Raw genomic sequence first — 26,637 nt, forward strand, 5'->3', positions numbered from 1 at the left:
CATTCGAACTAGTAGTGTGTCCGAACCGGTCCGGCGGCCATTCCAAAGAATGGCCGAACTGCCGGACCGGTCCGGCCCTGCCTGGTTCGGGTCCTGGTAGGGGGTATGCCTTTAAGGGCGGGAGGGCTTGCTTAGCCCTCCCGCCTCCTTGCCCCCGCCAGCGCCCGTATTTTCCAGTATAGGGGCGCTGGAAACCAGCCGCCCCCCCGCTGCCGCCGCCGCCGCAGCAAAAGAACTCCCAATTGTACTGCCAGCCCTCCCGCCCTCCCTCCCAGCTAGCTGCCCGCCCGCCCGCTCACCGCTCACCCGATAGGAAACGAGAGGACCTCCGGCACAGAGCTCCTCTCGTTTGGAAGGCCTCCGGCATAATGGTGTTTTGCGCGCGCGCGCATGCGCGCACCGCAAAGCACGCCGTTCGCCGGAGGCCCGGTCTACCCGCCGGGAAAGGGCCGGGTAGACCGGGCCTCCGATCGCTTGGTAGACCGGCCCTCCGGCCCTTTCCCGGCGGGTAGACCGGGCCTCCGGCGAACGGCATGCTTTGCGGCGTGCGCATGCACGCGCGCGCAAAACACCATTATGCCGGAGGCCTTCCAAACGAGAGGAGCTCTGTGCCGGAGCTCCTCTCGTTTCCTATCGGGTGAGCGGTGAGCGGGTGAGCGGGCAGCTAGCTGGGAGGGAGGGCGGGAGGGCTGGCAGTACAATTGGGAGTTCTTTTGCGGCGGCGGCGGCAGCGGGGGGCGGCTGGTTTCCAGCGCCCCTATACTGGAAAATACGGGCGCTGGCGGGGGCAAGGAGGCGGGAGGGCTAAGCAAGCCCTCCCCGCCCTAAAAACAAGGCCCCCCTTCGGTGCCGGTCCGGACTTCTCCGGACCATGCACATCACTAATTCGAACCATGCTGTTAATAGTGTTCTCTCAAGTGGCTCTTCCAGTCTGGTGTTGATAATGCAGTATTCAAAGGGATCACTCTCTGTTTGCAAATATTTTACACTAAAAAGTGGTATGGATCCCAATTTGGCAGTGAAAGGCTTTTTTTTTTTTTTTTTTTTTAAAGGAGAGCACTGTTTTGTTATTGAAAATTTCCTTCTCTGTGCAATGCCACCTTTTGCTGTGAAAAATAAATATTTGATGACTCAGTCTAAAAGCATGCTAATTAACAGTCAGGTCTTACAGTTTATTACTGTTTTAAACATTGAAGGCAGAAAGGTTATATCCCATTTAGATTATTGTAACGCTCTCTATCTAGGGTTACCTTTGAAGATGATCTGGAAGCTACAACGGGTCCAGAATGCAGTGGCTCGCCTACTCATGGGTGCCAGAAAATATGACAGGGTAACACCTGTCCTGCAGTCATTGCACTGGTTGCCTATTCGCTTCCGAGTCCTGGTTTTGACCTTCAAAGCCTTGCGGGGTTTGGCGCTTGTCTACCTACAGACCCGCCTCTCCCATCCAGTTACATACCATCTGGTCAGATCATCTCAGATGGCCCTTTTGTCGGTCCCCGATTTCCGAGAGGTTCGGGGCACTAGGACCCGTGAAAGGGCCTTTTTGGTTGCTGCCCCACTTCTTTGGAACTCTCTTCCCCTTCAGATTCGTTTAGCCCCTTCCTTACCAATTTTTAAATCTCTATTGAAGACTTTTCTTTTTTGCCAGGCTTTTGCCCTGTAGTTTACCTATTTGGTTTTTTCTTTTTTGTTAGTTACTTTAGTTTTTAATTTAGAATGTAATTTTAATGTTGTCTTGCTTTGCACGTTTTTGTACACCACCCAAGAGTCTTCGGAGTGGGCGGTATATTGAATGTTTCTAATTAATAAATAAAAATAAAAATAAAAAGGCCTTCTTGTAGAGAGGAAATGTAGTAACATCTTATACATATTAAGAAAAACTATTTACATAATTTATTTTGATTACAATACCTGCTATTCCTTTGCAGTCTGAGCTAACTTTTTATAAAGAATGACACAGCCCGAGATTCTGAATTACAGTACGTTAGTGTCAGACTGTATCTACCCTCCAAACAAAAGATTGACTTCTCTCCTCCAAAAGCAAAAATATAGTTCTGCAAGCTGGCTTTGGAATCTCAGAAACAGAATTATTAGTCATTTCTCCAAGAACCTTCAGTTCCTAAATTTCCATTATAAAACTGTGGCAGGTAAACAGATAAAGTATATTTAAAATGAGAATACAGATGTACACTTGTGCATCCACAAAGCTCCTGAGGAGAACACTCTTAAGACTAGGTCCTAAACACAGGAAATTGATCTCTGTAGGGAAAACATCCTGCATGTTTTGGGGCTGTCTGTATAGGGCACTTTCAGAGGCCTAATCGGATCCAAATCTGAACCACAATCCAGTGCACGAATTGGTTTTTTAAATTCAGTTTGTGCCCGAATTGAATCACCGTGATTTGTTTTGTGTCTTAATCTGTCCCCCCAAACCACCCCAGATTCAATTTGAACCACTTATAAAGGTCCTAGGGGCACCAAATTTGGGTGGTGGGTAAGTCCCCACGGGTGCCACCTACCACCCAGATTTCATGGCAGTAGGGCACTTGGTTGACTTAATTTTTTTTTTTAAAGTTTGTAATGGTTTTGCATATTTCCACCATAGAAACTAACGGGGATTCAAAGTAGCCCTATCCTAACCCTAACATGGAGCCTCAGCTTAAATTAAAAAACAAAAAGCTAAGCTCTAGCCATTGCAGAAGTGGAGTTATGGAGCAAAATGAGTGGTCACTATTTTTCAAGTGTTTGGATTATTTCGTGTCTAATAACTTTTCCTAATAATGAATCCCTATGGAGGATTCATTGCACACCTTCATTTCTTCTATTCATTCTGATTGTCATTGGACACTGTCACCGACACCCCCTCCCCACACACACTGGGGTACTCAGTTTATTTTTTAGGATTTTTTGAAGTGTTTAGATTCTTTGGTGTCTTCATTACACACCTTCATTTCCTCTGTTCATTTTGACCCCACTGCTTTGCGTATGGGGGTGGGGAATTAGTGGTATCCTATGTGACAACTACCCCCTAACCTAACCACTGGGTACTCAGTTTACATTTTAGAAATTTTTGAGGTGTTTAGATTCTTTGGTGTGTAATGAATCCTCATAGGGATTCATTATGAGGAAATGTTATTAGACACCAAAGAGTCTAAACACTTGAAAAAATTCCTAGAACATGAACTGAGTAGTACCCAGTGCCTTGCAGGTGGGATGGGGGTGTAGTTGGCACATGGTAGTTGACAGCTGACACTGTCCAAAGACAGTCAAAATAAATAGAATAAATGAAGGTGTGTAATGAATCCTCATAGGAATACATTATGAGGAAAAGTTATTAGACACCAAAGAATCCAAACATTTTAAAAATCGTGACCACACATTTTGCTCCATAACTCCACTTCTACAAGGGCTAGAGCTTAGGGGTGTGTGTGTGGTTTTTGTGTGTGGTTTTTTTTTTTTTAATGAAAGTTGGGAATCTGGGGAATTAATAGGAAAAATCTGAATCACAAATCAATTCAAATCGAATCTGGCACGATTCAATTTGGACCTGAATCTAGCCAATGGACCACAGGGTCGATTTATTCTGTCTCCAAATCACCCGAATCAGTTATTCGGGTACAAATCGATTTCTACCCGAATCGATTTGCACATCCCTAATTTATACCCAATTCAGCACTCTGAATCCACCCTGAACTTACTGGGCATCAGGAGACATTGTCTTAATTTTATTGTACTCTCAGTAGCAAGGGAGCAGTGATCATAGTGGCTTTATTTTCAAAAAAAGTTATGGTAGAGTTATAATTTTATTTCCCTGTGCTCTTAGGATACGTGCAGGATCCATTAGGAATGGTAGTCTTTTCAGGGACTTAAGCAATGGTCTCCGAGAAGACTATGATTCCTCACATCCTGCATGTTACTCAGCCACCGGCTCGTCTGGTGGCTTCTTGGGGATGGGCCTTTTCCATTGCTGCCCCAAGGCTTTGGAACACACTTCCTGCTGAAATAAGAGTCTCCCCATCTCTTACAACTTTTAAAAGGACAGTCAAGTGTTCATCCAGACTTTTAGATATTGTTTTAATAGTTTAAACTTTTAAACTTTTAATTGTTTTGTGTGTGTTGATCTTTTAATTGGTTGTTTTAATTGTCTTATGAACTGCCCAGAGAACTTGTGTTTTCGGCAGTATAGAAATATGCTGAATGAATGAATGAATGAATGAATGAATGAATGGAGTGAGTGAGTGAGTGAGTGAGTGAGTGAGTGAATAAATAATACAGTGTGGGGGGTGGGGCTGGGGAGTCTATTGGAAGTCTTTTTGAAAGTGCAACTATAGTAAGATCAAGTTACAAGAATGTTTCCTACCCAGCTAGTAAATATAGGGATTCAGGTGGGGGATTCCAATAAGTATGCCAACCAAAGTTTTCACTTAAATTTGAAGCAATCCTTTTGAATCAGGTCAATTTAAATTAGGCTGGTCACCCAAAATACCACACTGAATTGGTGACCTCTCTGAAGCACTGAGGCAGGTTCTAAACTGAATCAGTGCTCTACTGTATAGTTAACAGGAACACTGGCAGTGCTAAGCCGTTTGGGAGGTTGAAAGATACACCAGTGTGGTGATTTAACCTCAGTTTTTATACGCACACACCATCCCACTATCAAGAAATGTACTTCAAAACAATCCATACCATCTGGAGTTGTACCCCAGCTAGAACCCTTTATGATATGCTTAGAGACCCCGAAGAGAACAATGCATTTATTTATTATACTGGATTCTTACCTTGCATTATCTGCCCAGAATCTGTTGACTCTGTAGGTTTTAGAGCCCAGTGAAGCTGACGCTGGAATTCTGGTCTGTCTTCTGTGTGTATTAATTCAAATACACTCTGATGTATAATGTCAGACTACAATCAAGAGAGGACAGGAAATAAAATTCTTTAACATTTTCATTTGGTTCCTTCAACAGATTTGACATTCATTTCAGTGGAATTAAAAAGAAGGTAGCCCACTAGGACTATAGGATTAATTTGCAATTATAAAGGAAAGAGTTAATCCTGCAATAGGGTGTTTTTTTAAAAAAACTATAAAAGGTGATATAAAATATCACCTTGTAATTTTTCAGCCTCTCTTAGGATTATTGTTCCAACCGAGTATGAAACAAGAAGTATAATAATATCTTGCAGTATTGCCAAAAGATACCAACAATATGCTGAAGAAAACTGAAATGGGTTTTTATATTTCAAACTTGAGTATTCTTCTTATACACACTCAATTGATTCAACATCAGTCCAAATTGAGTGCCGGTTCAGAGGATAAATAATGTAAACCATTGAATATTGATTTGTATTATTCAGTATGGATTTAAATCAAATATATCTGTTTTTAGGGAAACAAAAGGACTAAATTACAATTCAGTGTCATATTTATACTGTACACCAGGGCTGCAGAACTTTGGCCCTCCAGCGGTTCCTTGTCTACAAGTTTAATAATCTCCAGCCACAGTAGCCAAACATCAGGGATGATGGCCACTTATCCAACAACAGCTGGAGGACCAAAGCTGTGCAGTCCTGCTGTAAACTAAAGCCAGTTTTAAACCACCTTGCTACTAGGGATGTGCACAAACTAGTTTGTGCACTCCTGGGAGGTAGGGTGAGGGAGTTCCTTTAAGGGGCAGGGAGAGAGTGCCCTTACCTGCCCCACTGCTTTCCCACCAGTGTTCTCCCCAAAACCGCTGGTGCAGGTCTGCAGCATACCTCCTTACAGCCCCGACCAGCATCGTACTGGAAGTGGCCGATCTGCGTACGTGTGCACATGTGCGTCAGCCACTTCGGGTACGAAGCTGACCGGGGCCTGCAAAGGGGTACGCTGCAAACCTGTGACAGTGGTTTTAGAGAGAGCGCCGGGGGGGGGGAGCGGTGGGGCAGGTAAGGGCACCTTCCTTGCCTCCCTTAAAAAGGAACCCCTGCCTCCACACCGGTGTTTGAGCTGGTTTGGCACTCCATATAAGGAGTACCGAACTGGTTCATGCACATCCCTGCTTGCTACGTCTTCTCCTAACAACTCGAGCTTTCAAGGGTGCTGATAATTCTGTTTGACGTTCCTAGTCCCTTCAGAGGACTACAGTATCCAAGAATCCCCCACAAGTGACTATGACAATTAAGGTTGCCCTTCACTACACAAAGCAGACTCAACAGTTTGGAACTCATCATTTTCATTCAAAGGGGAAGAAGTCTTTACCTGCTGGAAACCCAAGTAATCCTGGATTGTAGAAGATACATAAAATATGAGCGCATCTGAGGTGACCACCAGTACAAAGCCATTTAATGCCTGAAGACAGAATATCAACAAGTTTAATTAGAATACAATGATGCATGTTGTAAAGAGGATTTAATACTGTCTTTTAATATGCACTACAAAAAATGGAAAAAGAAATATAGTCACACATATTGAAAAATATATTAGCCGCTCACGTTTTAGGTCTTACTTGGAGAAAAACAACAGTTAGCACACCCAATATCTATACACTCACATCAATGATATTAAAATACTACTTCTAAATTAAATTGTACCCCAGAGAATAGGTTTCAAATCTTAGGGAAAATACTGGTTTAGGTCCCATGTACACTTTTGCTATTGCTAAGATCCTTCTATGAATGTGCAGAGAGGCTGACTGTTTCTCTTTTCAGCAGCAGGCTCTTGTGCCACTGCAAAAAGTCCTCCCGTATTTGGGAACAGATTTTTTTGGGGGGGGGTGTGCACTGAGAAAAGAGCTCTGAAACATCCTGATGCACATTAGAGCATGTAATCCTTTTAATGTCAGCTTAAGTCCTGATCTATGCTATCAGAAGAATGAAGTGATCAAGTTCAGAAGTGGTAGAATGCATTTTCTTTATCCTGCCAGTATTGAGATACATTTTGTCCTTGTTGTTCTTAATGCTTTTCTATGTAAAACACAAGAACCTCCCGCAAATAGAAGTGAGCACAGTAGGGAGCAGGGTAGGCTAGGCCAAGACTTCTCTCCCTGCTGTGCTAGTTTTTGTTTTTAATGTGTGAGAGAATTAAATAATGCCATTCCCTACTGGCAGATTCTACTATATCTTGTACTTTCCAGGCTACCAGTGTGTTTAAGCCTGAAATGATGATACTCATTCAGGATAGTGTTTTAAGACCTAGGAAAATTAGATCATATATAAATAAGCACCAAAAGGCTCTTCTTCTAATGAAGATTTTTCTGGCTCTATTCATTGTTCAGAGAAAGCAGACAGTGCGAGAGGAAAAAATGAATTAAAGAAAAGTCTAGCAAACTAATTGGACTAAATGCAACATTTCTGCTTATTTAAGACAAGAGCAGATCGCAGAAGATTTGGTGAGAGATTAGTTCACAGCCTTTTAAAAAGGACAAAAGCAACTGTGCAAGTCCCAACTCAGACTGGGTTGCAATATTGGGGGAGGGGGTTTAAATCCTTGCTCCTGTTTTGCTTTCCAATCCAAATTATTCTCCTTGAGGTTGCTAATTGGGAAAACAGCAGCTTCACTAGAGGAGAATGCTCTGTAGAAGTGGTGATCAAAATTGGGGCGTCCCTTAGGTACATTTGACCTTTTCCAAAACGAAGGACAATCTGATCATAGATCTGTCACTATGTCAGTAAGTTTGGCTCTAAGCCTGCCTGATCATCAAAATGCACAAACTCTCCCCCCGCTCCTCTAAATATTCAATATAACCATGGCAAGTACCTGTAGTAACAGTTCTCCTTCTAGCAGCTGCATGTTCTCTCCGGGTTTTGTAGTTCTGCAGTTGTCTTGGATGCCATTTCTGTCAGGCTTTGCAGAAATTGATGATTTTAATGCAACTGCAAAACAAATTAAACAAAGCTTTAATTGTTCTATAAGAGAATTCTCAGATACTTATGTGACATATTCAAATTAACTAAGCAGTAATATCTTGATGTGTTATCCTATGGTGCAAATCTGATCAGATAAAAGTTCAGTGTGAACTGGATTAAACCATTTGACTGTTTGAACAGTATATTCAAGTACTCTATTTTAACTGCTATAAAGTCTTACAACATAGTTTTCTTTGATCTTTGCATTTAAACAGTGTAAGAAAGATTGTTTATGTACACATATATAATTTTAAAAGGAAATAGCCATGCAGGTATTTGAAGAAGCTAGCTCACATTTTTGCATAATATATTTCACATTTAATTGGAAAAATGCTGTGGAGGAGTATCCATTTTAAGATCCTATAACCTTGAAAATATTTGCTTACTTGAAGCTATCAACTACAAGCAGAATAAAGTCGATTAAAACCTTGGTTATGCACATAGATCACAATCCCTGATGACTGCGCGTACAACAGCAGAATTTGACTGAGGAGAACAGCACGCACAGCATAAGTTAATACCGATAAACTTCAAGGACTGCTCAGTTACTTCGAAAAGAAGTCTTTAAAAAAAAATCTTCCTAGGAATCTAGAACTAGTCATGTGGATCCCTGACTTATGGCCAAATTTTAAGTAATAGGCCTTTCCTTGTTTTGTAACTGTTTTGGAATAGATTCCTATTTCCAACTTTGGCTAGACAAAAATGAAAATAATCTTAAAAGAAAATAAACTCAGAATTTTATCAGCCCATATATGACTTCGAAGTATATTACTTATGCAAGAATCAATTCCCCAGTTCATGTCACCCAGCCACGACAATGTCTTCTGATGCAATGTCTTGTCAGTTCTCAAAGAGTGTATATGTACACCAGAAAGACTAGTGCAAGCAACAAACTATGACAGCAACACAGGGTGACAAGATAACCAATCTGTTATTTTCTAGTCATCTTACACACATAGAGGAGAGCTGGTCTTGTGGTAGCAAGCATGACTTGTCCCCTTAGCTAAGCAGGGTCTGCCCTGGTTGCATACGAATGGGAGACTTGTTGTGTGAGCACTGTAAGATATTCTCCTTAGGGGATGGAGTTGCTCTAGGAAGAGCAGAAGATTCTAAGTTCCCTCTCTGGCATCTCCAGGATAGGGCTGAGAGAGATTCCTGCCTGCAACCTTGGAGAAGCCACTGCCAGACTGTGTAGACAATATTGAGCTAGATGGACCTATGGTCTGACTCAGTTTATGGCAGCTTCCTATGTTTGCTGGAAAAGAAACTGTTGGAGGAAATGGAAGAAGTATTTGTTCCTTTTGATGCCTTGGCTCAAACTATGTGTTAAGTGGAATTCTGCAGATTTAAAATAAATCACACAACTCCATTTAACATGTAGTTTTTCAGCCTCTGGTAAGGTGCTTTCCCTGGCTCAGCCAATGCAGTCCAGTCTCTGAAAACCCAAGTACTGTAAGTTCTTCCTCAACCTAGCAGTCTCCAAAGTCCTGTCTTATAATTGTAGATTATAGTACCAAGATATTTCATATCTCAAAGCTGTACAACAATATACAGAATGCGTGTTTACCTCTTAAATCAAAGGATTTGCTCAAGGGTTACTGCCAGAAAATGATTTGGCCCACTTTTAAAAGGTCCAGGAAATAATATATTTCATTACTTAAGAAAAAAAAATATCAGTAAACAATGAGAGACAGATCCAAACAACCTCAGAACGGGACTCTGCTAACAGAGCTTTCTGGCCTGCTACAACTGGCACCATCAGCAGCTCAGGGAATCCTCTAGAATGGCAGGGAATGTGGCACAGGAGACTGTACCTGGGAGGTGAGGCTCAACAGGGCTGACTGACTCTGACACTGACTCACACACGTGCATGTGCCTTCTACTTGTATAAGAAATCCTCTAGATCCCACACTTAAGGCTCGTATCAAAAGGTGCCTTTCTGCTAGCAAACCTCTCACTCAGAAGAGTTGCTTTCAACTTAGAGAAAGATTGCTGTGCAAGAAACACAAAGTCCAAATCCAGAGAAAGTTGTCGATTTATGTACGACTGCACACTTAAACCCATTTTATTGTCCATTTGAGTTTATATTATACAGTCTATTTGCCTCATTTGCCATGGCTTGACTACTACAATGTCAAAACAATGCACTGAGGTTTTCCACAAGCAGTTGTGCACGAGTGCAAACACTGTCATTTGCTCCTTCTGTACACTATTCTTTGAATACAAGCCTGTGTGTCTACAATAAAGTTATGATATATTTAGTCTTCAATACAGCAATATTATTGTTGAAATAAGCTAAAACTTCACATTTCTATTATTGGTTTGAGAAAGTCCAAACATTTTCTGCACATATCCCACATTAAATAAAAAAATTAATTCTAGCACATTAAAGCCAGTCTCCCAGTTCAAGAACAAATATTTTAGATAGCTTATAGGCTTACTAAATTCTACCTCCAACTTACAGAATACCAGCACTGTTTTCAAGAAAAACAGCAGTCTACTTCAGACAAAGGCATTTTATAACCTATTTCACAGAGTTACCATGCACGTTTAAGCTAGGCAGAGTTTTAAGAGTAGGGTATTTAAGAGAATGCCTTCTTCATTATGAGCATTGCATATTGAGCTCATTCAGGGAGGTCCTCCTGCTGTTGCCATGGGGGCTTCTCCGATGCCACGCCAAGGCTTTGAATGCACTGCCTGCAGAAACAAGAGCCTCCCCATTTCTAACAGCTTTTAAAATAGACATTAAAGACACATTTATTCATCCAAGCTTTTAACTAGACATGTAGAATGTATTGTTTTAAAACTCATTTTAATTCTTCTAAAAATTATTAGCTGGCTCAGCCAGGTGAGACAACAGTTATCCTGCACCACGGACCTCTCAAAAGTGCAGTACCGCAATGCATCAGTGTGACTGTAGAGTATATAAACACTAGTGGGCCTATTGAAAATCTTGAAAAAAGAGTTTGTGCAAACAGAAGAACTTCTCTGGATTTGGAGCAATTTTCCTATTCAGTGTTCATCGGTTGAAAGCAGCCCTTCTGAGAGGCCTGTGGATGCGAATCCTAAGCAAAAAGAAAAACTGAATTACTTTTTGCCTCTGTTCATTCAGCTTGTTCATATCTGAATCAAACTGAATGTTTTTTTCAGTATTCAGTATAAATATGTGATGCACCTTGTAGGAGAGAACCTTTGGGGGAAGCAGGATGGATGCGAGGACAACTCTGAAGCTAAATCTATAGCTTTGTTTCCCCTCAACATCAACATCCTAGTAAAATGATTTAGGACATCACCTTTAACAAGGAAAAGGGCTATTTTCAAAAGTTGCCGGGGAACAACAGTGAACACATACATGTGCACGTACACAAAGTCAGTCTTTAGAGGTTTGGGGGGAAACATTCCGGGCTCCCCTAAAGCCCTCTTTCACATTGAAAATGCTCCATTCACAAGCATCCAGCTGATCCTAGTAAATGCAGCACATTGGAAACACACAGCATTATGTAGGAGTCCTATGGCATGACACAGCAGGTTCTGGACTTGTTCTGTACATGTCTTAAAATACATGTTAGTCTTCTTAGACAGACACAAGTTGGCACTATAGGTATCAAATTGTCATTGTTCCTAGTAAACTTCCACACCTGTGTAGGAGTTTACTCGCTCTTTGTTACAAGAAAAGTTTTAGAAGACTGAGAAAATGTTCTTGTTTCAGATGTAAATGGTGACCCTGACAAGGCTCAAGCATGAAAGCCTTAATCCCTAGCACCAGTTTTGAAGGGACAATTGTAGAATGTAGTGGTGATGATCTCCTTATACTTTAGAGATGTATAGTCAAAAGCATGGTACAGTAGGGATGTGTGAATTGTTTCAATTGATCCAAGTGTAATCTGGTTGATTCAAGTGAAACCTCAAAATGAATCTGCCCAGTCACCCCTGGCCAAATTCGAGCTCGAATCTCCCCAGATTTGATTCAAATTGATTCGAGATTCAAGTTTCCCTTATTCATTCCCCCAATTTCCAGCTTTCATTAAATTTTTTTAAAAAGCTAAGTTCTAGCTCTTGTAGAAGTGGAGTTATGGATCAAAATGTGCGGTCAATATTTTTGAAGTGTTTAGACTCTTTGGTTTTTCCTCATAATGAACCCCTACGAGGATTCATTATACATGAAAGAGTCTAAACACTTCAGAAATAGTTGCCTCACATTTTTCTCCATAATTTCACTTCTACAAGGGCTAGAGTTTAGCTTTTTTTAAAAAATGAAATCTGGGGATGTGAGTTAGGGCCCCATTATTCCCTATGGTGAAAATATACAAAATTGCTACAAACTAAAAAAAAAAAAAAAAATCAAAAATAGCAACCAAGTGCCCCACTGCCTTGAAATTTGGGTGCTAAATGGTACCCATGGGGCCCTACCCACCACCCCACTTTGGTGCCCCCTGGACCTTTATAAAGTGGGCCAAATCATTCAAATCCAAATCTAGTCAGATTAGAATTTACAGATCTCTCTCTGTGTGTAAACAAAATATTGAAGATTATGGCACACATAAGATTTAGCTACTACAGTAGCAGAGATTTCATCTAAAGAAAAGGGTCCATGTACTACTACTATGAATATTTATATACCACTTTCCAACCAGAGTTCTCAAAGCGGTTTACTAAAAAACAAGTTGCTCTGGTAAGAACTAATCTGCCTACTTTCCTCTTAATTGATAATTACCATCCTCACAAGTTAGCCCACAAGACTCAAATGTTTACACATCCACCATCTTCGATCAGGATGGATGACAATTATGCAATTGAGGCACCCCTATGTGTCCCTAGAGCTCTAGCAGAACTGGTTCATATATATTTCTCTAAGGTGTACCCGTCGCTAATCCTATGTGTGGCAGCTCTCACAAGAGTTTGCAAGCAGCTGCTGATTAGCAACGGGGATGGGCAGAAACTGATGGCCAGGAGAATGGCCAAGCAGGCAAGGAGAAGTGGCAGCCAGGTCGCCCGTCGAGGGAGAACGAACTGGGGCTGGGGAGAATGAAATGGGGCTGAAGGGAGCGACAAAATGAAGATGGGGGAGAGACAGGGAGAACTAGGGGCGCAGATGCTCTGTGCCAGATCAGCCAGTTGGGTCATATTGGTCCAGGCATTGCAAAGTTGATGGGCGGGACACACTCACACACTCAGGTGATCTCATAAGCTTACTTTCCTTAAGGAGAATAGGCCAAGGACAAAAGGTAAGTAGTGGCACTGAATGTGGAAGCTATTAGCTAATTCTTTCATCTCATTATTTATTTATTACATTTATAAACCGCCCCATCCAGAGGCTCTGGGTGATGTACAACTTTTTAAAAAGACATAAAACCCACAATTCAAACTCAATGCTAAAAACAATATAAAAACAATTCAAAAATGATTAAAACCATTTAAAACAAATTAAATACTTTTAAAAAACAACAACACTTTAGAAGCCTTGGAAGGCCAGGCCAAACAAATAGGTTTTTAGGGCTCTCTTAAAGGCCGACAGCGAGCCTAAACTGCAGATATCTGCCAGGAGTGCATTCCATAGACCAGGAGCAGCTACAGAAAAGGCCCGGTTCCAAGTCGCCACCAGACGTACCGGTGGTAACTGGAGACAGACCACTCTAGATTATCTCAACGAGCGATGGGGATCATACTGAAGTAGGCGCTCCCTAAGGTAACCCGGACCCAAGCTGTTCAGAGCTTTAAAGGTAATAACCATCACTTTGTATTTCGCCCGGAAATATATTGGCAGCCAGTGCAGCTGTTTTAAGACAGACATAATATGGTCTCTCTGGGTTACACCAGAGACCTTTTCTGAACTATGTACAAAAGCAGCCCCACATAGAGCACATTGCAGTAGTCAAGCCTGGAGATTACCAGCTGATGCACCACTGTTTTGAGATCGTCTCTTCAAGAAATCGATGCAGCTGTCGAATCAGCCAAAGCTGACAGAAAGTGCTCCTGGCCATAGCCTCCACTTGAGATACCATGGTGAGGCCTAGATCCAAGAGCACTCCCAAGCTGCGTACCTGTTCCTTCTGGGGGAGTGTAACCCCATCCAGCACAAAATCTAACTCATCCCTTAGATTTCCAATCCCCCACAATAAGCACTTCCGTCTTGCTTGGATTCAGCTTCAATTTGTTATCCCTCATCCAGCCCATTACTGCCTGTAGGCAGGCATCTAGTCCTTCCAACTCAGTTCTTGCTGGCCAAAGCTGAATAGAGATCACAAATTTTAAAAAAAATCAGTTGCTGGGGGGGGTGGGGAGGAACAATCTAGTTCACCCAATGATACTGCATTAGAGTGCCAAATTAGAAGATCCTATGGGGGTTTGGGGAAAAGGTTAGACATTTGTTTAAAATTGCCAGCTTGCCCATTCCTTTGTGGGTTGGGTGGTAGGTAGCACCCGTCACACCCTACCACCCAACCCACTTTGGTGTCCTAGGAGCTACCCATGGGGAGCAATGAGGTTTTTCAAGTTTCCCCATTGTTCCCTATGACCACTACAAGCTGCACTCAGAGTGCACACACAAGTTTTACATTGCAACTGGTAATGCATTTTGAAACCCTGCCTTAAATCACACTGCAGAAGCACACAGTAAAGAGAATCTGTTCCTCCCAACACAGAACACGCATTTCAAACACAGTACAAAAATGGCAAAAAAATAATAATTAAAAATCCCTGACCCAGAATCCAGTGCCAGCCACAGTGCCTGCACTGCAGTAACATCACTGGCACAAGTTGTGCGCTCTCTCTCTCTCTCGCTCTCTCTCTCACACACACACACACACACTACTAGCATTGCAACAGCTGCCATAGCAGCACCTTAATTAGCAGCAGCACAGCCATAAGCTCAACAAGAGCAACTTCAGCAACATTTTGACTGAGTACACCACCTTGCAATGCGGACTGCATAGAAGACTAGAGCTGTGAGTGAAGCACAAGTTCCGACATAGAGCTCATCACAGCAATTACCAAGAAATATCTCTCTCACACACACACACACCCCTGCCACTGACCATTTCTCGCCACAACACTATCTCAAACAAAACAAACCACAACTCAAGGCAGGCAGGCACCCAAGTTCTGCATTTGTCAATCTGAGATCCATCAAAACCAGATCACTTCATTTGGTACCAGTCCACTTCCAGGCTAGATTCAGGGTGCTGGTCTTAACCTTTAAAGCTCTATATGGCTTGGGGGTCAGGGTATCTGTCAGTCCACATTTGCCCATATGAACCTGCCAGGGCCCTTCACTCATCACCTCAGGCCCTGCTCATGGCCCCGCAACTAACAGAGATCCGGTTATCGGGGACTAGAGACAGAGCCTTTTCGGATGTGGCCTCTCAGCTCTGGAACATACTCCCCGAAGATCTTTGCCATGCTGCCTCAGTGTTTTTTAAAATGAACAAACAATTAAACACATCTTTTTAAATGGGCTATTTAAGGCTTTATCTGCTGCTTCTATCTGGTAGGTTCTTTAGTTTTTATAGTTCTCAGTTCTTAGCTTTAATTTTAATCCTCAATTTAGACTGGGCTTTTAAGTAGTTTGTTTAATTTTATTAGTCTCTTATTTTCATTCTATCTGTTTTATTAATACTAGCGGTAGTGTACTGGAGGAGCGGGGTATAAATATAAGTATTTTAAATAAAATAAAATTATAGCAGCAATACCACAGCATATTACACTCAGTGCTGAGAAAAGAAAACCACGTCAAACCTTCCTTTCTCTTCTCCTGATGTATCCTCTTCAAGACAGACATGCTATAAGAGCTCTCTCTGCCTCCCAGTCCCTTTGAATACATTTTGAAATTCGCTCCTTTTGGGATCCTCCTCCCTCCTCCTAGACAATGGGGGCACAATTACCCACGGCAACACTAGATTTGTATGATAACAAGCCAATCAATCAGCAAGGAGATCACAAGCCAATCAGAAGGCAGTGCCAGGAAGCTAATCAGCAGGGGTGCTCGAAACGTGCTTGAAAGATCTAAAAGGCTCTCCTGTAGTGAGTCACAGCCCAGGGTAGAAACCCCAAGAAATCAGCCTCTAGCTAAATTCAATAGGCAGGGACATCCATTGGAGTCATGCAAGGGAGGCAGGGAATGAGTGTGGGAATCCCTATGGACTTTTACCATGAGAGAAGGAAGCCGTCCCATAGCATCCCCATACTTGTTCCCTGCCTCTCCAGTGTGACTCTCCACCCCACCCACTGACATTCCTGACATTCTCCCCAATCACTCAGCCTTCCCACGCACCAGTGCTGGGTCAGGATTTAGAGCAACTCCACCCACCACACTATCTGGGTCAATTGTTCCATGATCTGCTGCCTCCCCATGGAGCAAAGAGGGAATGGCACTATTGGGAGTTCCAATACTCCCAATAGCACAGACCTACCTCCAACAGTGGCATAGGTTCAGTCATAAGATTGTGAAAACAGTTCCTATGATCTCTTGTCCTTCTCCGTCTCGAGTACTTTTCAACACCCAGCCCTCTCCAAACTATCCAAGTGTCTCCATCTGGATGCACCCAGTATTCCCTTTGGTTCTTTACTGTGCGCGCACTCTTTCTCTCTCTTTCTCTCTCTCCCCCCCCCTTCCTCCTCCTCGAACTCTCCTGGAGGGCCCCATCCTGGAGGCTCTCAGCCATGTCGCTAGTTCCTTTTTACTCATCTCTTTCCTCCTTTCCCCAGTTTTCTCGGGATTCTCTCCTCTTCCACTGAAGCTTTCACCAGCCTCTACCTCCATCTCTTCCCAAACCCTTTGGGGTTCCTTCCCTATCTCCCTTTTCCTAACTGGTTACTGTACTGACCTAGTTTCACTCACTTTTCCCGGCGTTTGAATCTTCCACTGAATTGTCTGCGCAAAGCAGACCAACCACCACTGCTTCCCTTCCCTATTCCTGTCTACCCTAGCCATAATCATATATATATATATATATATATATATATATATATATATATATATATATATAATCATATAGTCATAGCAGAGGTAAAACATTGAACCTGGACATATATCCATCGAAGCATCCAAGTCACATGTGAACCCCCTTGTTAGCATTATACTCAAACGTCTTCATTATATTCAATAAAATGAGTTTCATTTGGACTTTTAAGCCTGTGGTTGTGACTTTCTTGGGAAACTGCCTTTTTTTTATAGCCACACCTACAAGGTCTCAAAGGGCTTCCTCACAACACGATAATTCTTTTGTCTGGTTCAAATATAATTATCTGAATTCCAAAAGAGGTCAAGATTCCAGTAGGCTCCTAAAAACAGCAAATAAAAGAGTACACATTACCAAAACTGAATTACTGGCTTTAAAAAATTAAGTTTCTGGGCTGAAATGCTTTTGCTATGAAAATATAGACTGCCATTAAGCTATCTTGTCTGAAGCTAAGAACCTTTTGTCTCTGAAAAATAAAAGCAAACTACTTATAATGTAGAAGATTTAAAAAAAAAATCCTCAGGAACATGCTATTTTGTTATGTTGTCACCTTGCCCACCTCCACATATAACTTGGGTGGTCACCTACTATTATGCCACAGAGGACTGGCCAAGAAAGCATGCTGGGAACAGAGTTTAAGACCCACTGCCTAAATATTTAATAAGCCACCAATATGACTGACACTGTAAGAGACGCATCAAGAAAGCCCATAACCTTAGCAACTGGCAGTCTGAAGGTCAGAGTGAAGGACAGTTGTACTACACAAAAGATGCATTTGAAGATAGCTGGAGTTAATTCTGGATTCCCAGCCCACACCTCTCCCCTCTTTAAGGCTATCACAAGAAACCCATGAGACTTGCATTGATTTAGAGGCCTTGCATTCAGGAAAGATTTAAAACAGAGATACAAAGCAGTATAAAACAATAGTTTACAATTTCACAAAAGCTTCCCAATTTCAAAACACACGAAGGTTAATTTTATGCCAATCTAGAATTTGTAATTTTTGTTTGATAAAGCATCACAAGGATCTTAACAAGTGCTGCATTATTATCATAAAGTTAGCATATGCTTATTCTACTTACTGAAAAATAGAGAATAAAGAGTAAATTTTGGAAGCCAAAAACACGCTCAGGATTTAAAATGCCACTTGATGCCACTGACAAATCTGAATTATATACTCCCTTTGAAGGGCGGGGGGGGGAGACAAAAGTATGTAAAGTTGAAGTCTTTGCAGCTGGGGGCCTAGTATTAGATACTCTGTACCTTTTTAAAGAACATTTTTCATTTTTGGAGCTAGTTTGCTGAAAATTCTACTGAATGCTTGTTAGACTTTTTACCATTTGGGGGTGTGCAGGTGTCCTTTTGACAAGCTAAACTTATTAAATGGCGTGCTCCAAGTTAGCAGGTTAGAAGAAAATTCTTTTTAAAATTGCCAACATATTAAGAAAATTAAAGGTGCTAATTATATTTGACCCTGCCCTTAGAGAAACAGAAGCCACCAAGCAGCATCAAGATTAAATAAATGTAAAGAAAACTAAACTAATGACAATGGGTACAGCAACCAGCCTCAGAATTGATAATGAAGACACTGAAGTGGTGAATAGCTTCTGCCTTTTAGGATCGACCATCAATAGTAAAAGATCCAGCAGTCAAGAAATACACCGCAGACTAAACACTTAGTAGGGTTGAAATGAAGGTCTTGCAAAGGATATTTCGATGCTGTGACATGTCTATACCTACAAAGATTAGAATAGTTTGGACAATGGTTTTCCCCATGACACTCTATGGATGCGAAAGCTGGACTTTGAGGAAGCAAGGTAGAAAAAGTATTGATGCTTTTGAACTTTGGTGCTGGAGAAGACTTTTGAAGATACCACGAACAGCCAGGAAAACAAACAAATGGATCATAGAACAAATTGATCCAGAATTTTCACTCAAGGCACAAATGACCAGGCTCAAATTATCATAATTTGGACATATTATGCGAACACAAAGCTCCCTTGAGAAGTCCATAATGCTGGGGAAAGTTGAAGGAAAGAGAAGACAACAACCAGCAGCAAAGTGGTTGGACTCAATTATAACAGCAATCAATGCACTACTAAGAGACCTTAAAGGCCAAGTTGAAGACAGATGATCCTGGAGAGAATCTATCTATGTAGTCTCTAAGAGTCGACACTGACTTGACAGCACTTAATCAATGACAAAAATAACAGGTGCTTGTTTGGATATTCCCATCTCACTCCCCAAAACAGGAGAAAAGAAACACTTTCCCCATTCCTCATGGAGATGGTCTTGTGGTAGCCAACATGAATTGTCCCCTTTGCTAAGCAGGTCCCACCCAGGTTTACACATGAATGGGAAACTACATGTGAGCACTGTAAGATATTCCAATTAGGGGATGGGGCCACTCTGGGAAAAGCATCTGCATGCTTGTATGCAGAAGGTCCCAAATGCCCTCCCTGGCATCTCCAAGATGGGACTAAGGGAGACTCCTGCCTACAACTTTGGAGAAACCACTGCCATTCTGTGTAGACAATACTGAGCTAGATGGACAAATGGTCTGACTTGGTATAAGGCAGCTTGCCATGTTCCTATGTTCCATGCCATTGGTAGATGTGAGCCACTAAACTAGGATTTGCTCTGATTTGTGAGAGTTTAGTCTTCTGAAGCGAGGGGGAGCCTAGAAAAAACTAAGATATCCTCTGGTCTCCTTGTGGCAAGAGAAACAGAGGAGGGCTCAAATATGCTTCTGATATCTCCTGAGCAAGAATCTCAGGACAAAAACCACCATTCATACAGATCTTATGAGTGGCTTTTTTCACACACTAGCATTACACCAAGTAATGACAACTTCTGCTTAATATGATGTGTGGAAAACATTTTAAGAATGGGTTTTATTAGTCAAAGGCTTTTCTGATTAACAATGCTAAGTAAATTCACTTTTGTTTCAATTCTTCTGAAAGCATTGCTGCTAAAGTAACTGTCAGAGACTGCCACTTTTGATTTGGACATATGTCATTGAAGATCTCCAGAGTCATAATGCATATGAAACTGTTAGTGAACAGCATTTGCAAAAATTGAAATACCACTTTGTGCATGGCCATGTTTCCAGAACAGACTTTCCAAACTGATACAGACCTTGTCTGGACAAGTTGCCAGTTGCAATACGCGATTATGATCGGGTCACACTGAGAGCATGCCCACCCTGACATCACTGGAGGGTAATAGCATAAGGGGAGTGTTAATATGAATCACCCATCATGCGTGATGGGTGGCTCCAAAAACCCTGGGGTAATTTAGATGAACAACATTTCACAGAATTAAGGGATGCCCCAAGGGTGTGTTGGAACATTAGGGCGGGCATGCTATCAGGACAACCCCATCCTGATTGCATGTTGCGGCGGGCCGCTTATCCAAGCATGCCCGTTGTCAAATTAAAGCTCCCTGAATCTCCCCAGATGCTCTGATGCACACACTGAGGTCCCACTGAGAGTGGGACTCCATGTTCACTGCAGTATTGGGGACAGCTCACCATACTGAAGAATATTCTCATAATATTTTTCCAGCATAGAATATTCTTCTATGGTTGGCTTATTCTCATCAAATTCAGTAACAACTTGACTATTTATGGGAGGCAGGAAGGGATCTGTAAGCTGCTGGTATCCCTGCTGGGGACATGCATCTGTTGGGGATGTGCAAACAGGTTTGATGATTCGGGGTCGAACTGAACCATCCCGTTCAGTCAAACTCTGGACTGAACATCCCCTGACTGTTCAGGGGGTTCACGGACTTTCTTTTTTATTTTTTTACTTATCCCCTTCAGGGGAGTTGTTGGAGGCGGTGGGAGGGAGGGGGTCCACAAAGGTTCCCCCTCCCCCTGCTGGCCTCCTTTCATGCCTATACCGGCCCTATGGCCCATTCGGGCCTTCACCCTCTGGTGCAGCAGCCATTTTGGAGGCCACCACACCTGCACAATTGGCCTCTGCATGACCAGGCCACGCAGAGGTCAATTGCACAGGTGCTGCAGCCTCCAAAATGGTTGATGCGCCAGAGGGGGAAGGCCTGAACAGGCCAAGGGCTGACTGGTATAGGCATGAAGCAAGGCCAGTGGGGGGGGGGAACCTCCACGAACACACACACCCCGCCGGCTCCAACAACTCCTCCAAAGGGGCTAAGTAAAAAAATTGTTTTTTTCCATTTAAAAAAGAAAAGTTCACGAACCCCCCTGGATCGAACCAAATGTGGGGGGGGGGCGGTTCGAGGGGGTGCCGGACCAAACTGGCCTGGTTTGGGTCCGGTCCAGACTCGAACCAAACTGGACCAGTCGGTTCCATGCACTCCCCTAGCATCTGTATGCACCACTCAGAATGCCACAATGAGGACCTGATGACCCAATTATGCTCCAGGAAATATGTAACCCCAGCTAACGGAGCAAAGAGACACCTTTTAAAGTGGTGGTTCTCTCATATTTTGTAAGGGGAGAGCAACTGGCCTTATCAAACTCCAGCAGAGCATCCTTCCAGTAGCTGTTGCTGGCGTCTATCTTATGTTTCTTTTTAGACTGAGTCCTTTGGGGACAGGGGACCATTTTATTTATGTATTTATTTTTCTATGTAAACTGCTTTGAGAACTTTGGTTGAAGAGCAGAATATAAATATTCGTAGTAGTAAGCAAGCAATTGTACCTCTATTTACTTGACTAGTATTTCAAACAGCAACATACCATCTATCACTAGAGAAGTGTTTGCATTACTCTATTTTATCTTCAGCTAAAATAGGAAATTCTCACTTTTCCAAGAACCCTATTTGCCTTCTTTTTTAAGTGGACAGAATAGTGACAGTACATGTCTATTAAAAAAAAAAAAAAAAGAGTTCATCATTGAGAATTAACAAATTCATAGAACATCCTGCAAATTGACAATAAAGTGTTCTTTTAAATTTCTTACATTAGGGAACTTCTCGTTGGACATCCAAATTTCTCGGATGCAAAAAAATGGTTATTTCGTAAAATGCCTTTGAAGTCAGTTACTACTTACAAAATTACATGTAGCTTATCACAGTACAAGGTACATATTGTACTACGAATCTTGATTGTTGATTGTAATTTCAATTAAAATGCAGTCCAAGCCTTTTTTTTTTTAAAATACCTGCTCAATCATTTTGAGTTTAAGAACCTGTACTGTCAGTATACCAGGAGAGAGATTTATTTATTTATTTAAAATATTTCTATACCACCAAAACTTGGGTCTGTGGGTTATTTACAATTAAAATCATTTAAAAGATTAAAAACATTTAAAACCCATTATTAAAATTTAAAACTATAAATCTAATTAGAAGCCTAGGGGAATAAATGTGACTTCAGTGCCTTTTAAAGAGTTGCCAGAGATGGTGAGGCTCTTATTTCAACACGGAGAGCATTCCAAAGTCCAGGAGCTGCAACGAAGGAGGCCTTTTCCCGAGCAGCCGCCAGATGGGTTGGCGGTAGACACAGGCGAACCTCTCCAGATTATCTTAGCAGGCTGTGGGGCTCATGGCGAAGATGACATTCTCTTAAATACCCAGGGCCTAAGCTGTTTAGGGCTTTAATAACAAGCACCTTGTATTTTGCCCAGAAACATATTGGTAGCCAGTGCAATTCCTTCAACACAGGAATAATATGGTCTCTCCTAGATGACCCAGAGACCAACCTGGCTGCAGCGTTCTAAACCAACAGCAGTTTCCAGACTGTGTACAAAGGGAGCCCCACATAGAGCGCATTGCAGTAATCCAGCCTAGAGGTTACCAGCAGATATACTACTGTTTTGAGGTAGTTCATCTCAAGAAACGGATGCAGCTGGCGGATCAGCCAAAGCTGATAAAAAGCACCAGCGGTTTCATGTTAAATAACATTGGAGACAATACGGAGCCCTGAGGGACACCATAGCAAAGTTCAGATTATGAAGAACAACAGTCTCCAAGAGGCACCATCTGGAATCTGCCCATGAGGTAGGAAAGCAGTGCTTTGCAAAGCAGTGCCCCCCACCCCCAATCCCCTCAGATATTCCAGAAGGATACTATGGTAAATAGTATTGAAAGCCACTGAGAGATCCAAAAGGACCAACAGTCACACTCCCTCTGTCAATTCCCAATTGGAGATCATCCATCAGGCCAACCAAGGCAGTCTCCACCCCATAGCCTGCCCGAAAGCTAGTTTGAAATGGGTCAAGATAATCAGTTTCCTCCTAGACCGCCTGGAGCTGGGAGGCCACCACCTTCTCTTAGGGATGGGTCTGGACCGGTCCGGAGGCCATTCTAAAGGACTCCGGAATGGTCCGGACCTGGGCGGTCCGGTTCGAGTGGGTGGGGGGCTTTAAGAGCGGGTGGAGGGTTTACTTACCCCTCCCGCCTCTTTCCCGTTCTGGCGCTGTAAGTTTAGTAGTATTTGGGGCGGCAGGATACCTCCCTGCCACCCCTTCCCCACTGCTGCTCTGAAAAACTCCCAGAAGTCCTTTGCGTGCATGCATGTCACAGAGACGTGAAGTGCGCACACAACGTGTGCGCATGCAAAGGACTTCTGGGAGTTTTGCAGAGCAGCTGCGGGGAAGGGGAGGCAGGGAGGAATCCTGCCACCCCAATTACTACTAAACTTACGGCACCAGAACGGGAAAGAGGCGGGAGGGGTAAGTAAACCCTCCACCCACTCTTAAAGCCACCCCCCACCCCAGTGCCGGACCGCAGTTTGGCGGTTCCGTGCACACTCCTACCTTCTCTATCACCTTGCCCAACCATGGAAGGTTGGAGACAGGCCTGTAATTACTTATGCTCCATCAGCTCAGTTAGGGACTCTGTCGGGCAGCGGGGCGACTGGTACACCAACAGAAGTCCCAGTCTATCCCTGGTCCACAAACTTAGGTACATACATTCAATATGGTCAGAAACTTCGACAGGGATCCTGGCAAAGGAGATATTGTTCTTGTAGACTACAGCCACTCCACCTCCCCTACCGTGCTCCTCAATAGAGTACCCTGGAGGAAGAAGCTGGGACCAGACTGGGCCACCAGCCTCCCCCAACCAAGTCTCCATAATACATACCACATCGGCCCCTTCATTCATTATCAAATCATGGATGATTTCAGGTTTATTCTGGACTGACCTGGCATTACAAAGGAGCAAGATGAGGCTCTGTGGGTGGTTAGCATTGGTTTCCAAGGTCAAAGAGCTGGCAGGACAGCCAGAAGGGGAGACAGCAATTAAGTTTCTTCTTTTATTCCCCACCAACATTGGAATAGCTGCCCCATAATCAGTGGATACACCCCGTCTCTCCATCTCCAGACCCAGACACATTAACTTAACTCATGCAGGATTTCAAAAAGAAGTCGAGTTAAAATACCCACCCACGAGGGACCTTGGGCCAAACAGTTTGGCCCTTGCCCTTGTTGTCCCCCAAAATGGTTCCCCCAAAGGGGTAACCCCATTTGGTGTCACACCTCGCCGGTGGTGGGCATTCTTATGAAGGCCCAAAGCTGGGCAGGTGACCCCAGGAACTGCTGAATCACTCAGGAGCTGGTCCCGATCCTGCACGTACTCCCCACAGATGTCACAGAGGCAGCAGGCTGCAGCCCCACAGGGGAAACAAGAGCAGGCAGTAACAACAGACGGAACCAACAGCACCCACCTTGCCTCTCACCCCAGGCAGCACTGAATGGGGAAGCACCTGGACTCTTCCTTACTTCTGCTGGGCTTCTAGCAAACTGAGAACATGGGCCACAAGCAATTAATCTATGTTAGATCTTGGGGTCATGGGGGACAGCTCATTGAAAGTGTTGACATTGAAAGGAGCTGTGAAAAAGGCAAATTCCATGCTAGGGATCATTAGGAAGGGGATTGAAAATAAAAAGATTAATATTACAATGTCCTATACACATCTATGTTGTGGCCACATCTGGAGTACTGCATACAGTTCTAGTCACCGTATCTTAAGGACATCGTAGAACTGAAAGAGGTGCAGAAGAGGGCAACCCAGATGATCAGGGGCTTGGAGCACCTTATGAGGCAAGGCTACAACACGTGATGCTTTTTTAGTTTGGAAAAGAAGCGACTATGGGGAGAAATGATAGAGGTGTATAATATTATGCATGGAGTAGAGTAGACAGAGGGAAATTTTTATCCCTCTCTCAACACGCTAGAACCAGGGGCCATCCGAAAAATGAAGGCCAGAAAATTTAGGAGCAACTAAAGGAAGTACTTTTTCACACAGTGCATAATTAAGCCATAGAATTCTCTGCCACGGGATGTGGTAGCTTGGAAGGCTTTAAAGAGACTTCAACAAATTCATGGAGGGCAGGTCTATCATTGGCTATAGGCCACCTCCAGTCTTAGAGGCAAGATGCCTCTAAATACCAGTTGCAGGGGAGCAACAGCAAGAGAGAGCATGCCCTCAATACTTCCCTGTGGGCTTTTCAGAGGCATCTGGTGGGCCACAGTGTGAAAAAGGATTCTTGACTTGACTTGATTCTTGACTTGGCCCTGATCTAGCAAGGTTGCTCTTACAGTTCTTTCTCTTCTTAAAGAGGTTATACAAAATTATGGACAGCAGGATTCTTATGATTTGCAATAAGAAATGGTGGCCAACATCCAGAGCAATGAACCTCTTGTGGAAGGATGTTGTGCTAGTGCAAAACTATTGAACTTGCACAGCATTAATTAGAAGGACCTGAAGAGGAGAGCTGGTCTTAAGGAGAGGTGCTGGTCTTGTGGTAGCAAGCATGACTTGTCCTCTAAGCTAAGCAGGGTCTGCCCTGGTTGCATATGCATGAGAGACTAGAAGTGTGAGCACTGTAAGATTATTATTACATTTATATCCCGCTCTTCCTCCAAGGAGCCCAGAGTGGTGTACTACATACTTAAGTTTCTCTTTCACAACCACCCTGTGAAGTAGGCTAAGCTGAGAGAGAAATGACTGGCCCAGAGTCACCCAGTTAGTATTATGGCTGAATGGGGATTTGAACTCAGGTCTCCCCGGTCCTAGTCCAGCACTCTAACCACTACACTAGCGTGATATTCCCCTCAGGGGATGGAGCCGCTCTGGGAAGAGCAGAAGGTTCCAAGTTCCCTTCCTGACTTCTTCAAGAAAGGGCTGAGAGAGATTCCTGCCTGCAACCTTGGAAAAGCCACTGCCAGTCTGTGAAGACAATACTGAGCGAGATAGACCAATAGTCTGACTCTGTATATGGCAGCTTCCTATGTCCCTATGTTCCCATGGACCTTAGTGTGGCTCCTTAATTGTTTGTAAGGCCTGTGAGAAGTTTCAGCTGAATCTGAATACTCCACAGCCTCCCTGACACTTTATAGAAGCAACCATTCCCACTATGCAGTGTTGCACTTTGTCCAGTACCAGTAAGGCTCTTTCAAGGGAAACCAAGCCATGTTGAGCCCCAGAACAATTTTGGAAGGTGCACATGGACTGCTGAGAAGGACTCCTCCTCTCCGCACTCGGTGCATGCCTTCCAAGATGGTACTGAGGCTCAACAGGGCTTCGTTTATCTTAAAGAGGTCCCTTCAGCACCAGGGAAAGTGGAGGACTGTGAGCAAGTCAGATTTTTCACAGTGGGCCCCACTTGGAAAAAGACAAACATCACTGCACTAGCTTGTTATGTTAAGCGCTTGTGCTCCAGACCAGCACAGTGCAAATGGAAACATGCCTGCATACACGAGTTGCAGAACTGCAGCATGTCTCACTTGTTTTAATGGAACATTTGTGCAAGAGTGCATAGTACAATTCTGAAAATCCCCCTTTTAAGCACAAAAACTAAGCTATC

At 43.2% G+C, this 26,637-nt stretch overlaps 1 protein-coding gene across 1 annotated transcript in view; it reads right to left on the minus strand.

Moving 5' to 3' along the window:
- AHR (aryl hydrocarbon receptor) overlaps positions 1-26,637 on the minus strand; it is an 82,902-nt gene that overhangs the window by 22,252 nt on the left and 34,013 nt on the right. Inside the window, exons 3-5 of the mRNA XM_053262818.1 lie at positions 7,736-7,851; positions 6,239-6,328; positions 4,782-4,905 (exon numbers count right to left, since the gene is read on the minus strand). Of these exons, the coding sequence (XP_053118793.1) occupies positions 4,782-4,905; positions 6,239-6,328; positions 7,736-7,851 (330 nt within the window). The remainder of the gene's footprint in view (positions 1-4,781; positions 4,906-6,238; positions 6,329-7,735; positions 7,852-26,637) is intronic.

Source organism: Hemicordylus capensis, chromosome 6 (assembly GCF_027244095.1).
Source record: "Hemicordylus capensis ecotype Gifberg chromosome 6, rHemCap1.1.pri, whole genome shotgun sequence".
Lineage (NCBI taxonomy): Eukaryota > Metazoa > Chordata > Lepidosauria > Squamata > Cordylidae > Hemicordylus > Hemicordylus capensis.